The sequence below is a fragment of the Eriocheir sinensis genome, chromosome 11, assembly GCF_024679095.1.
Source record: "Eriocheir sinensis breed Jianghai 21 chromosome 11, ASM2467909v1, whole genome shotgun sequence".
Classification (NCBI taxonomy): domain Eukaryota; kingdom Metazoa; phylum Arthropoda; class Malacostraca; order Decapoda; family Varunidae; genus Eriocheir; species Eriocheir sinensis.
The window spans coordinates 4,653,137-4,667,359 of record NC_066519.1 but is presented as its reverse complement, the minus strand read 5'-3'; the positions used below and the strand labels follow the sequence as shown (position 1 = coordinate 4,667,359).

The 14,223-nt window shown below is 46.5% G+C and overlaps 1 protein-coding gene across 1 annotated transcript; it reads right to left on the bottom strand.

Annotated features, from left to right (window-relative positions):
* Positions 1–9,662: 9,662 nt before the first annotated feature.
* On the bottom strand, positions 9,663–13,299 carry LOC126997122 (uncharacterized). The gene is made up of 3 exons (XM_050858179.1): positions 13,280–13,299; positions 10,140–11,338; positions 9,663–9,670 (listed from the first exon to the last, which is right to left on the bottom strand). Exons 1-3 carry the CDS (start codon positions 13,297–13,299, stop codon positions 9,663–9,665), a joined length of 1,227 nt encoding a protein of 408 aa, XP_050714136.1.
* Between the last annotated feature and the right edge of the window lie 924 nt (positions 13,300–14,223).

Here is a 14,223-nt window from a genome sequence, read left to right as displayed (position 1 = left end):
AAATATTAGTCTGTAATATTAGATAATGTGGATAATAACATGTTGACTATAACTGGATACGGTAATATATGGTGTAATACAATGACATCCCGTGTTACTGCTTACCAAGCACCATACCATAAGGATTGTGTGTTTGTGGTTTTATATCTAGGCTATAAATAACCCCATCGATGATGACCCATTCACACCTGTTGTCGACATTCACCGTGACCAGGGTCTGCAGTGCAGCACGCAAACCATACGCAACAAGCTTCACAGCAGGGATTGCCGAGGTCGCAGGCCAGCCACAAAGCAGAAACTAAACGAGCGTAACATGGAGCAGCGCATGGAGTATGCGCTCGAGTATGCTGACATGCCAGCAGAGTGTAGTCTTTTGTGATGAAAAGAGTTCCTACTCGGATGGCACATAAGCAGCACAATATGTTTGGCGGACATGTGGCACCATGTTCTCTCTCTCTCTCTCTCTCTCTCTCTCTCTCTCTCTCTCTCTCTCTCTCTCTCTCTCTCTCTCTCTCTCTCTCTCTCTCTCTCTCTCTCTCTCTCTCTCTCTCTCTCTCTCTCTCTCTCTCTCTCATGGATACGTAAACAAGTTGGTGGTTACTACAGGTGCCTGTATCCACCCCCACAGATTTGTGTTGTCTGTCTTCTGTCTACTACTAGTTAGAGTAATTATAGTTATGCTAGCATGACTATAATTAACTAACTTTGAATATCAAGGACAAGACATAGACTTGGTTGGCTGCAATACACCTTTCCATATCAGTTACAGATGAGGTTTTATGTGACTACTACATAAATGGTTATAATGTTTCAGATACGACATTAAAAATGTAATTGCTAGCAGCAGGAGCGGGCGTGTCTCTGCAGGGTTATTTGGATGGATGCATGCCAGTGCCGTTGGGGAGTTGGCTGATGTTGGACCGGGATATTTAACAGGTGATAAGTATGTTGAAATCCTGGAGGAGGTCCTTCTTCCCACGGTAGAGACATTGCTGTTCCCCGAGGGGGAGCCTTTCTACCTTCGCCAGGATAACAGCCCAATCCACACATGCCGGGTTGTTGAAGAGTAGTTTGGCCGACATCCAAACGTCACTCTGGTGCCACATCCACCCAAATCGCCAGACCTCAACCCTATCGAGCACATCTGGGCAACAAAGGTCCGACATATGCCTGAGCGGGACCGGGGACGGAGCCGTGCTGCTGTCGTCAGAAGTGCACTGCAAACATGGGAGCACCTCCGTCGTCCACTTGGGCAAGAAATGACTAGTGCGTTGGTGGCATCCATGCCTAAACGGCTGAATGCTGTCTTAGCAGCAGGTGGTGCCTATACGGCTTATTAATATATTAATAAAAAATTGAAACACGCGTTGTTATATTTCTCCTAAAAGTAGTATTAACAGCAAACATATTGCTAGAGTGTTATAACAGCATAATTATGACTATGAGTAATAACAGCTATTATATACGCATGACCCGTATTCGACTACCATGTTGTATAGTTCACATACCCCATTTCATAGGTAAAGTGCAGTTATGGTTTTCCACATGTAAAGTGTTACGGTAAAAAACACGTGACAGTGTTATGTTGCATTATCGACGCACGCAGATATGCCGTTACACGTAACCACATAATGTGAACCTGTATGTAATATCACGCTGGCTGGGGGGGCTTCGTGGTGCAGTGGTTAGCACACTCGACTCACAACCGAGAGAGCCCGGGTTCGATTCCCGGGCGGAGTAGAAACATTTGGGCGGCTTTTCCGATACCCTACACCCCTGTCCACCCAGCAGTGAATGGGTACCAGGTATTAATCGGGGGTTGTGTCCCGTCTCCTGGGATCTGTTCCCTTCTCCTATAATTCCTTCCCCTCCAGTCTCTCTCCGGCATATGACCTCAGATGTTGCGCCGACTAAACAAAACTTTCCTTTCACGCTGGCTGGTGATTTATGGCATTCACCTCACAGCAGGGCTACCAACGTGTATCAAGTCGGCCACTTCTTTTCATCGTCTTTCGTTCCGTGGTGTCACAATGATTCCTACTTATAGTGCACCGATACTTTTTTTGACGTCTGTACCTACCCTCTCTACGTAGCACCTTGTAAAACATATATACGCACATTCACAAAACACATTGTTACACTTTCTGCCATATTTATTACATATTTCCAGATACCACGCCAACAGCACTCCCTCACAGGTGTGGGAGTGACCTGCCGCGACCTGACCCGATTATTCCCCTGAGACACCAATTTTCTTAACTACCCCCTCACCAGCGTCGCTGTTCCTCCTCTCCTCTCCTCTCCCCTTCTCTCTCTCTCTCTCTCTCTCTCTCTCTCTCTCTCTCTCTCTCTCTCTCTCTCTCTCTCTCTTTTAAATCTCTCTCTTTAAAAATCACTTACTCACTCAGCAGGACACATTTGTCCCCTTGTGCGAGAAGCGAATTAACACTAATAAAAGTCCACCTTGGTTTAATAGCGAAATTAAACACTCAGTCAAGGAGAGAAAATTGTCTTACAGGTTAAAGAAAGACCAAAGCACGCCCGAAAACATTAGACTTTACAATGATGCAAGGCGACGATTAAAAAGATTAGTGCATCAGGCAAAGCGTAGATATGAAGAAAATATTGCAGCCAACTGTAAAAATAATCCGAAATCCTTCTTCAGTTACATAAACAACAGAAAGGCGATCAGAAGTGGAATTGGACCTTTAACAAACAGCGACGGTGCACTAGTGACTGACAGCCAACACGTTGCAAACCTATTAAATAATTACTTTTCCTCGGTGTTTAATAATAACAGTCCTCCCACCACCACCACCAACACCAGTACTAATGTAAATCCCGAGCATGCATTGTCTAACTTTGAAATAAAACCCGATGAAGTCCTTAAAGCCCTCAAATCACTTAAAAGAAATAAAAGTCCTGGACCTGATAAAGTATATCCAACTCTGCTGAAAGAAACAAAGAGCGAAATACTCTCCTCCCTCACAACCGTATTCAATATGTCCTTGCGACAAGGCATTGTCCCTTCAGATTGGAAAAAGGCTAACGTGACACCGATTTTTAAGAAAGGAGACAAAAAAGTACCAGGTAATTACAGGCCCATTAGTCTAACTTCGGTTGTAGGTAAGCTACTTGAGGGCATAATTAGACAAAATTGTGAGTTACCTTGAAAGCCACTCATTAATTGGGGACTCACAACATGGCTTCCGAAACAAAAGATCCTGCCTATCAAATCTATTAACCTTTTATAACGACCTCTTCACTGTTTATGACGTAACCAAATCACTGGACGTAGTCTATCTTGATTTCCAGAAAGCGTTTGATAAAGTCCCGCATCATAAATTACTTTACAAATTAAAGCAAATAGGTATTGACGGTCAGGTAAACCAATGGATCGCGAATTGGTTGAGCAACAGACAACAAAGAGTAGTGATTGACGGAATTAACTCAGAGTGGGCGCCGGTCACTAGTGGCGTCCCTCAGGGCTCGGTTCTTGGTCCAGTGCTCTTCATTATTTACATCAACGACGTGGATGTTGGACTCAATAACCGCATTAGTAAATTTGCAGACGACACAAAGATTGGTAACTCGGTTCTCACTGACGAAGACAGGCAAAGCCTCCAAGAGGATTTGCACAAAATTTCAGCTTGGTCGGATAGATGGGAGATGCCCTTTAACGTAGACAAGTGCCAGGTCCTTCAAGTTGGAACGAGGAATAAGAAGTTTGATTACGAAATGCGCGGCGTTAAACTCAAAAGTGTTCAATGCGTCAAGGACTTGGGGGTCAAAATCGCGTCAAACCTCAAATTCTCACAGCAATGCATCGATGCAGCAAATAAAGCGAACAGAATGTTGGGCTTCATTAAAAGAAACTTTTTTATATAAGAATAAAGATGTAATACTCCCGCTCTACAACAGTTTAGTCAGACCCCACTTGGAATATGCGGTACAGTTTTGGTCTCCCCACCATGCAAAGGATATTGCTAAATTAGAAGGTGTTCAGCGTCGGGCAACGAAAATTATCCCTTCCTTGCGCAACAAATCCTACGAAGAAAGGCTTTCTACCCTTAACATGTTCTCTCTTGAGAAACGTCGCCTCCGAGGAAAACTGATCGAATGTTTTAAAATACTTAATGGTTTCACGAATGTAGACAGATCAACATTGTTTATGATCGATGACACTTTGCGCACGAGGAACAATGGCGTAAAACTCAGATGTAGACAAGTAAATTCAGACTGCACCAAAATTTTCTTCACCAACGTTGTAGTGCGAGAATGGAATAAGCTCCCATCATCAGTGGTCCAGTGTAACACGATTGACTCCTTCAAAAATAAGCTCGACCGTCACTTCCTTCAACTTAATATCAGAGTAGAAATGCAACGTTTTGGAGTCTTCTGATTAATGTAAAAATCACTTAGGTTTAAGGACAGACCACCAAGTCTGACCATGGGGTCTGTGGTCTGTTTTTGTATGTTAATCTATGTTTATCTCTCTCTCTCTCTCTCTCTCTCTCTCTCTCTCTCTCTCTCTCTCTCTCTCTCTCTCTCTCTCTCTCTCTCTCTCTCTCTCTCTCTCTCTCTCTCTCTCTCTCTCTCTCTCTCTCTCTCTCTCTCTCTCTCTCTCTCACAGCCCCCATATCGACTGGGCGACACAGTCAGGTACAGAAGGCGAGTCACATATAAAGATAGAATTTCTAGAAGAAAATTATCTAAGCGAAATGGTTTCTGAGCCAACTCGACAAAATAATATACTCGACCTTGTTATAACGACCCAAGATAACCTAGTCAGTAGTGTCACGGTAGGAGAACACCTCGGTTTTTGCGATCATAAATTAGTGCGCGTCGACATTAGAGCTCAATCATCAGTGACTGAAAATAAAGTAAAGGTGCCCAATTTCAAAAGAGCTAACTTCGTAGAAATCCGACAAAAACTAACAGAAATACAACTATCAGATGACGGCAACGTAGATGAAGTCTGGCTAAGCCTTAAAACTCACTTACTCACTCAGCAGAACACATTCGTCCCCTTGTGCGAGAAGCGAATTAACACTAATAAAAGCCCACCGTGGTTTAATAGCGAAATTAAACAATCAGTCAATGAGAGAAAATTGCTTTACAGGTTAAAGAAAGAACAAAGCACGCCCGAAAACATTAGACTTTATAATGATGCCAGACGACGAGTAAAAAGACTAGTAGGTCAGGCAAAGCGTAGATATGAAGAAAATATTGCAGCCAACTGTAAAAATAATCCGAAATCTTTCTCCAGTTACATAAACAACAGAAAGGCGATCAAAAGTGGTATTGGACCTTTAACAAACAGCGACGGTGCACTAGTGACTGACAGCCAACACATTGCAAACCTCTTAAACAATTACTTTTCCTCGGTGTTTAATACTAACAGTCTTCCTCTCGCTACCACCAACACCAGCACTATTGTAAATCTCGAGCATGCATTGCCTACTTTTGAAATAACAACCGATGAAGTCCTTAAAGCTCTCCATTCACTTAAAACAAATAAAAGTCCCGGACCCGACAAAGTATATCCTATACTGCTTAAAGAAACAAAGAGCGAAATACTCTCCTCCCTCACTACCGTATTCAATATGTCCTTGCGACAAGGCATCGTCCCTTCGGATTGGAAAAAGGCTAACGTGACACCAATTTTTAAGAAAGGAGACAAAAAAATACCAGGTAACTACCGACCCATTAGTCCAACTTCAATGGTAGGTAAGCTACTCGAGAGCATAATTAGAGACAAAATTGTGAGTTACCTCGAAAGCCACTCATTAATTGGGGATTCACAACATGGCTTCCGTAACAAAAGATCCTGCCTATCAAACCTACTGACCTTTTATAACGATCTCTTCTCAATTTATGACGTAACCAAATCAGTGGACGTAGTCTATCTTGATTTCCAGAAAGCGTTTGATAAAGTCCCACATCATAAATTACTTTATAAATTAAAGCAAATAGGCATTGACGGTCAAGAAAACCAATGGATCGCGAATTGGTTGAGCAACAGACAACAAAGAGTTGTGATTGACGGATTTAACTCAGAGTGGGCGCCGGTCACTAGTGGCGTCCCTCAGGGCCCGGTTCTTGGCCCAGTGCTCTTCATTATTTACATCAACGACGTGGATGTTGGACTCAATAATCGCATTAGTAAATTTGCAGACGACACAAAGATTGGTAACTCAGTTCTCACTGACGAAGACAGGCAAAGCCTCCAAGAGGATTTGCACAAAATTTCAGCTTGGTCGGATAAATGGGAGATGCCCTTTAACGTAGACAAGTGCCAGGTCCTTCAAGTTGGAAAAAAAAAAGAAGTTCGATTACGAAATACGCGGCGTTAAACTCACAAGCGTTCAATGCGTTAAGGACCTGGGGATTAAAATCGCGTCAAACCTCAAATTCTCACATCAATGCATCGATGCAGCAAATAAAGCGAACAGAATGTTGGGCTTCATTAAAAGAAACTTTTTATTCAAGGATATAGATGTAATACTTCCGCTCTACAATAGTTTAGTCAGACCCCACTTGGAATATGCGGTACAGTTTTGGTCTCCCCACCATGCAAAGGACATTGCTAAACTAGAAGGTGTTCAGCGTCGAGCAACAAAAATGATCCCTTCCTTGCGCAACAAATCCTACGAAGAAAGGCTTTCCACCCTTAACATGTTCTCTCTTGAGAAACGTCGCCTCCGAGGAAAACTGATCGAATGTTTTAAAATACGTAATGGTTTCACGAATGTAGACAGATCAACATTGTTTATTGTTTATGATCGATGACACTTTGCGTACGAGGAACAATGGCGTAAAACTCAAATGTAGACAAGTAAATTCAGACTGCACCAAATTTTTCATCAGCAACGTTGTAGTGCGATAATGGAATAAGCTCCCATTGCCAGTGGTCCAGTGTAACACGATTGACTCCTTCAAAAACAAGCTCGACCGTCACTTCCTTCAACTTAATATCAACTAGAGTTGAAATGCAACGTTTTGGAGTCTTCTGATTAATGTAGAATCACTTAGGTTTAAGGACAGACCACCTAGTCTGGACCATGGGGTCTGTGTGGTCTGATTTTATATGTAAATCTATGTAAATATGTCTTCGGTGTTCCTAAATATTTTTTTATGATTCATTCGTTTTATTTAGTATGTCCACACATTGTTCTTTCTCTCTTTCTTACTTTTTTTTCTCTCTTGTCTCCTCCCTCTCCTTCTTATGCATCTTTCTTCTTTTTGAGAGAGAGAGAGAGAGAGAGAGAGAGAGAGAGCGAGAGAGAGAGAGAGAGAGAGAGAGAGAGAGAGAGAGAGAGAGAGAGAGAGAGAGAGAGAGAGAGAGAGAGAGAGAGAGAGAGAGAGAGAGAGAGAGAGAGAGAGAGAGAGAGAGAGAGAGAGAGAGAGAGAGAGAGAGAGAGAGAGAGAGAGAGAGAGAGAGAGAGAGAGAGAGAGAGAGAGAGAGAGAGAGAGAGAGAGAGAGAGAGAGAGAGAGAGAGAGAGAGAGAGAGAGAGAGAGAGGATGAGGATGCTTGACATTTTAACGGATGTCGAACTTGGGTCGTCACTTATTAATATAAACAAACTCACACACACACACACACACACACACACACACACACACACACACACACACACACACACACACACAGTCACACGCAGGAAGCCACGATGAACGCCACGCTGTCCTTACTCTTCCTGCTTCTTATGGCAGCGTTCCTGGCGCTCGGAGCTTCCCTCAGCCACACCCTGGACCCGCGCTGCCCCGCCAGTACTTCCATCTCGGGGGCTGAGGAATCGGCGCACATTACCACCGTGGATTATGGGTGGAACTACATTAAGGCATACTTCTTCGTGCACCCCGATTCAGACTTCAAGGGCGTCAGCCTCGAGGCGGCGGGCGATGGCTGGCGGCGCGACGCCTGGTTCATGCTGGAGAACACTTGCTTCCCTCAGAACGAAGAGTGGTGGTGGTTGTTGGCACGTGTAGAAAGACCCCTGAACACAAACAATGTTCTTATGCTTAAAGTATCGGCTGGTAAGTGTAGTTCTCAGTGTAAAATGAAGGGCCACTTCCCTGGTGACCTGAGACTTATTGTTATGGCGCACGGGCCCTCAAGGTTGAGATTTACGGACCCGGACCCATGCACTGCCGTACTAATTACATCAGGAGAATATATAACGCAAAGCTGCAAAAATCCTCCAGCCCCGAAACCCGAAGCCTTGTCTTTGTGGTGGTGGGGTAAAAAACACACCACCACCACCACCACCACCACCCTCAGCCCCGCCCTGGACCAGCGATGCCCTGCCGATACTACAATCTCGGGGGGTGAGGAATGGGCGAACACCACCACCGTGCAAGAAAGGGGGGAATGCCACAACAAATACTTGTTCGTACAGCCGGATCCGGGCTTCAAGGGCGTCAGCCTCGTGGCGGCGGGCGATGGCTGGCGGCACGACGCCTGGTTCAAGCTGAACAATTCTTGCTTCCCTCAGGACGCACAATGGTGGGGGTTGTCAGCATATGTAGAGAGAGAAAAAAATAATGCCTTACTTGTGTTTAGAGTATCGGTTGGTGAGTGTAGTCTGGATTGCGTCAGAGAAGGCCGCTTCCCTGGTGACATAAATGTTAATCTTGAGGCTCAGGGGACCTCAAGGTGGAGATTAGAGGACCCGGGGCCATGTGGTGTTGAACGCCATACAGTGCAATGGTCCTCAAGGATAAGCTGTATTAAGCCTCTAGTCCCTAAGACCACCACTACCACCACCACCAAAATGACGGAGGTAGTCACAGTTGCGGTTGTCATGATTGTGGTGATTATTGTTGTTGCTGCAGTGTTGGTGGTGGCAAAGAGGTGTATCCGGCAGCGAGGGCTCCGGGTGCCGCCGTGGCGCGAACTGGCCGCCTCCTGGGGCGTTGGCCACAAGGCTGCGGAGCCGCCCAGGGTCGCCGTGGTGGTTCCGCGCGAGCCGCCACAGCGCGGGCTGGCCGTCTCCTGGGGCGTTGGCCACAAGGCTGCGGAGCCGCCCAGGGTCGCCGTGGTGGTGCCGAGCGAGCCGCCACAGCGCGGGCTGGCCCCCTCTTGGGACGTCGGCCACAAGGGTGCGGAGCCGCCCAGGGTCGCCGTGGTGGTGCCGCGCGAGCCTCCGCGGCAGGAGGAGCCCGGCTATCTGTACATGGGCGGCAAGGAGGACGAGGAACACATATACGAGGACATGCACGCGCTTGCACCCTGCCAACAGTACGAAAATTTAGGCTTCGATGATGGTGAATACCTCTCCCCGAGGCGCGCCCCCCCGGGCACACCCTCAGGGGTCACGGAGGACGAAGAGAACACTTACGAGGTGATCGACGAGCCTGCACCCTGCAGCCAGTACGAGAATGTAGGCCGCAATGATGCTGCTTACCAGCGGCACGCCCCCCGGGGACACCCTGAGGGGTCAAGGAGGACTGAGGGCGTGCCTCAATGACCTCGCTCCCGGCGCACTGGGGCCACAGCTGCTACAACACCCAGGCCAGCACGCCACTCGCCCCGCCGTGCTGGGGGGAGCCTGGTGGTGATAATGATGACGTTGAGGAGGAAGAGGAGGAGGAGGAGGAGGAGGAGGATATTTCTCCTCTCCGTGTGTACAGGAACGCGTCGCCAAGGCGAGAGAAATCAGGCGCCTGGCGATGTGTGCTTCGGTGAATCACTGGGTGGCGCACCTAGTGATTAACCGAAGCCCACGTATAGGCCGCGTCCACTTCCTCTTGAACCGAAAACAAATTTAGAAAATATACTTAAATAAATATTGAAACTTGGTGGCCAGAAACAGTCCTTCATACGAGAGTGTGTTATGTTCACAGAGGCCAAGCCCCGCCCGCAGACACGGGGCACGGTCACAGACACCACAGACTATGGAAAACACCGTTACAGTTAGACTGTGTGAACAAACACGGACACACACTTACTGTGTCAATCCAGTGTGTGTGTGTGTGTGTGTGTGTGTGTGTGTGTGGTGGTGGTGGTGGGTGGGTGGGTGGGTGGGGGTGTCCTCCGCCTCGCCTGATCCTCCCCGCCGGTGTTCATGGACGGCCGTCACAACGATCTCTCTCATCTGTTTCCTGCTGCTGCTTGACGCTTTGTGCCGCATACTTGTGCGCGTGTTGCTGGCGTGTTCCGTGTGTTTATTGTGCTGTATAATTATACAGGTGTTGCTGGCATGTTCTGTGTGTTTATTGTGCTGTGTAATTATACAGGTGTTGCTGGCGTGTTCTGTGTGTTTATTGTGCTGTGTAATTATACAGGTGTTGCTGGCGTGTTCTGTGTGTTTATTGTGCTGTATAATTATACAGGTGTTGCTGGCATGTTCTGTGTGTTTATTGTGCTGTGTAATTATACAGGTGTTGCTGGCGTGTTCCGTGTGTTTATTGTGCTGTATAATTATACAGGTGTTGCTGGCATGTTCTGTGTGTTTATTGTGCTGTGTAATTATACAGGTGTTGCTGGCGTGTTCCGTGTGTTTATTGTGCTGTGTAATTATACAGGTGTTGCTGGCGTGTTCCGTGTGTTTATTGTGCTGTATAATTATACAGGTGTTGCTGGCGTGTTCCGTGTGTTTATTGTGCTGTGTAATTATACAGGTGTTGCTGGCGTGTTCCGTGTGTTTATTGTGCTGTGTAATTATACAGGTGTTGCTGGCGTGTTCCGTGTGTTTATTGTGCTGTGTAATTATACAGGTGTTGCTGGCGTGTTCCGTGTGTTTATTGTGCTGTGTAATTATACAGGTGTTGCTGGCGTGTTCCGTGTGTTTATTGTGCTGTATAATTATACAGGTGTTGCTGGCGTGTTCCGTGTGTTTATTGTGCTGTGTAATTATACAGGTGTTGCTGGCGTGTTCCGTGTGTTTATTGTGCTGTATAATTATACAGGTGTTGTTGGCGTGTTCCGTGTGTTTATTGTGGTGTATAATTATACAGGTGTTGTTGGCGTGTTCCGTGTGTTTATTGTGCTGTGTAATTATACAGGTGTTGCTGGCGTGTTCCGTGTGTTTATTGTGCTGTGTAATTATACAGGTGTTGTTGGCGTGTTCCGTGTGTTTATTGTGGTGTATAATTATACAGGTGTTGTTGGCGTGTTCCGTGTGTTTATTGTGCTGTATAATTATACAGGTGTTGCTGGCGTGTTCCGTGTGTTTATTGTGGTGTATAATTATACAGGTGTTGCTGGCGTGTTCCGTGTGTTTATTGTGCTGTATAATTATACAGGTGTTGTTGGCGTGTTCCGTGTGTTTATTGTGCTGTATAATTATACAGGTGTTGCTGGCGTGTTCCGTGTGTTTATTGTGCCGTATACTTGAACGCGTGTTGTTGGCGTGTTCCGTGTGTCTATTGTGCTATATAATCATACAGGTTTTATTCTCGTATTCTGTGAGTTTATTTGTACTATATAATTATACAGGTTTTGATGTCGTATTCCCTTAAAGCTACAAGTTAACTGAGTTTTCCCGTCACCAGTGTCCTGTCACTAGTGTGTAGACTTTACCAATAAAAGATCAAGAAGTGTTGTCCTTGTGTTCTTGGCGTGCCTGTCATCTGGTAGCTTCCAAGTCTTTGCTCTTAGAGGAGTGACCACAGCCGCGGCCAGCTGGCAGGCAACGGTGTGTCGGTGCACTGCTCTAGTCCCACTGGCTTCGTGGTGCTTCCCTTCACGGCCACTTCTGTTTACTCGACACGCCAGAAGCCTTCTGTTATCAAGCTGTGAGCGCCTTTCCGTGTCGTGGCCTTGGTAACGCGATCCGTGTTCAAGTTGTTATGGAGACCAGAGTCCGGGGAGATAACAAGTGAAATAATCTATCTTAAATATTTTTAAAGCAATGAAAGCAACACTCCAGCCAACACAGTACGTCTCGGCAGGAAAGAGTAATGGTTAGGGCACGTCAGCAGTGGACAATGGGCGTCACGGTCACATTAATGTAACAAAGATACGCAATCAGACTGTTACCTACAAGCCACAAAACTCACACGGGCACAAGTCATGCCACAGGCAGTGGTTCTCCCTCTCACCCGTTCCCAACACCAACACACAGTAATCGCCACACGAGTAATCCTACCGCACACTTCCTGTTCTATAATCTCCTGGCCGATAATGTACACAGAGTCGCGGACTGCCCTGGAATCCCGCATTTCCACTCACGGCAAAGGTAAGCAACACAGCCACTGCTGGCTGGGGCTGTTTCCGCCTGCTGCGGGAGCTGGCTGAGGTCTACAGAGGTCGCCTGTCCTGCCCGATTCACCTCTTCGCCCGGGGCCGGGCTGTAATATATATAGCTGGATGAGTTAAGCGTTGGGTCAACTGTTCTAACCAGGGGGTGGAGTCGGAATCGGAGTCGGAGGAGTCGGTTACTTTTGTTTGGAGTCGGAGTCGGTGGAGTCGGTTACTTTTGGCTGGAGTCGGAGGCGGAAGAAATATCTCCGACTCCGACTCCTTTACCTTACGTTTTTTAACTTGTTTTTAGGTTTTTAATATTCTTAATCTTGGTTTTATCTTTTATTTTACATTATTTTTGCTTTTTTTAATTGAAATGGCAACAACCTTAAACTGCCGGACCAGCTCACGAAGCAGCACAGTAACGCTAGGTGGCTGACAACACAACAACACCGTACACGCTCACGGAAGGTAAAACAAGAAAAACGTAATACTAGCATACACAGTGCCTTCCTTATCACCACAGTTACACTCATAGCACTTATACTACATGCATTAACACATTCGAGGACACAAACAACACACCCACGACAACCACAAACAAGCACTCACACACAACAATCGTTTTCGCTCACCGTGGTTCAGTATTTCGAACGGCACACAAACAACGATACAAAAGAACACAAACGACACACCATCCTTCTCTTGCTGCTTCTATGTGGTGACACGGGCGCTATGGTCAACCCTGGCCCTTATTGCCCCAAGTACCCTTGCCAACTTTGTAGCAAGGCGGTGAGGTGGGGGCAGAGGGCCATCCAGTGTGATTCGTGTCGTGATAGATCCAAGCATGCTGGCTGCTACCACGTCAGCTGTATCGGGTCTTTCACGCCGACTTACGCTGGATTGGTTGACATTAGCGTCTCGTGGATCTGCTTTAGATGCGGCCTACCTAATTTCTCATCCTCATTCTTCTCAGCTGATCCTATTCCACTGCTCAATTCCTTCGACACGATATATCAACATAACACAGACAACCCTGGCACACAACACCTTCTCCTCTTGAACCCCAAACACTCAACGCCTCTCACCTCTCATAACCCGGCTCCATTTTTCACACCTAGTCCCATAAACACCCACAGACAGGTGCGTTCCCTCCGTACGCCAGACTTGACCCATCACTCACCTCTCACCACAGCTACTAACACACCCAGGTCAGCCCTATCACCCTCCCCCGATCCTACCCTTTCACTTTCCCCAGTCCCTTTTTCCTTTTCTTCCCCTTCTTCATTACCTCCTGTTTCACCTCCCTCCTCTACTTCTTCACCCCCTCCCGTTTCTTCTGTATCTTCACCATCCTCACCTTTCCCTTCACTTCCACTACCACCACGTCATAACCACACTTCCCTCCGACTATTAACAATAAATTTCCGTAGTATCAAAAACAAAGTAGCTCAATTACACCACCTAATCACCACACATAACCCAGACATAATAGTAGGGGCTGAGACTTGGTTGACTTCTGACGTTGACAGTAGTGAGCTTTTCCCTCCCCCCTTTAGTACGACCGTTTTTCGTAAGGACCGCCCGACAGACCTCCGCAAAGGGGCGGTGTTATCATCGCCACCAAGCCGGGTCTTTGTGTTAAGCATAGGCCTGACCTTGACACCGACTGTGAAATCACCTGGGTCCAGTTACAAGCCTTCAACTGTAAATCTCTTCTTATTGCTGCTTTTTACAGACCGCCTTCTACTAATACAGACAATTTACACAACCTTCAAATTTCTCTTTCACGCATACAGGCAGACAAACACAACTGGATCACAGGTGATTTCAACCTCCCCGACATTGACTGGACTGCAATATCCCTATTTGACCCTCCCGATGCTGAGGCCCCTAACCCCATTATTCCCCACACAAACAGACGCCAACTACACGACACATTCATTGACATCATAAATACATTTTTCACTCTCACAAACAGTACTCCAGCCAACACGAACACATACTGTAACACGCCCCGCTGGCCACCTTG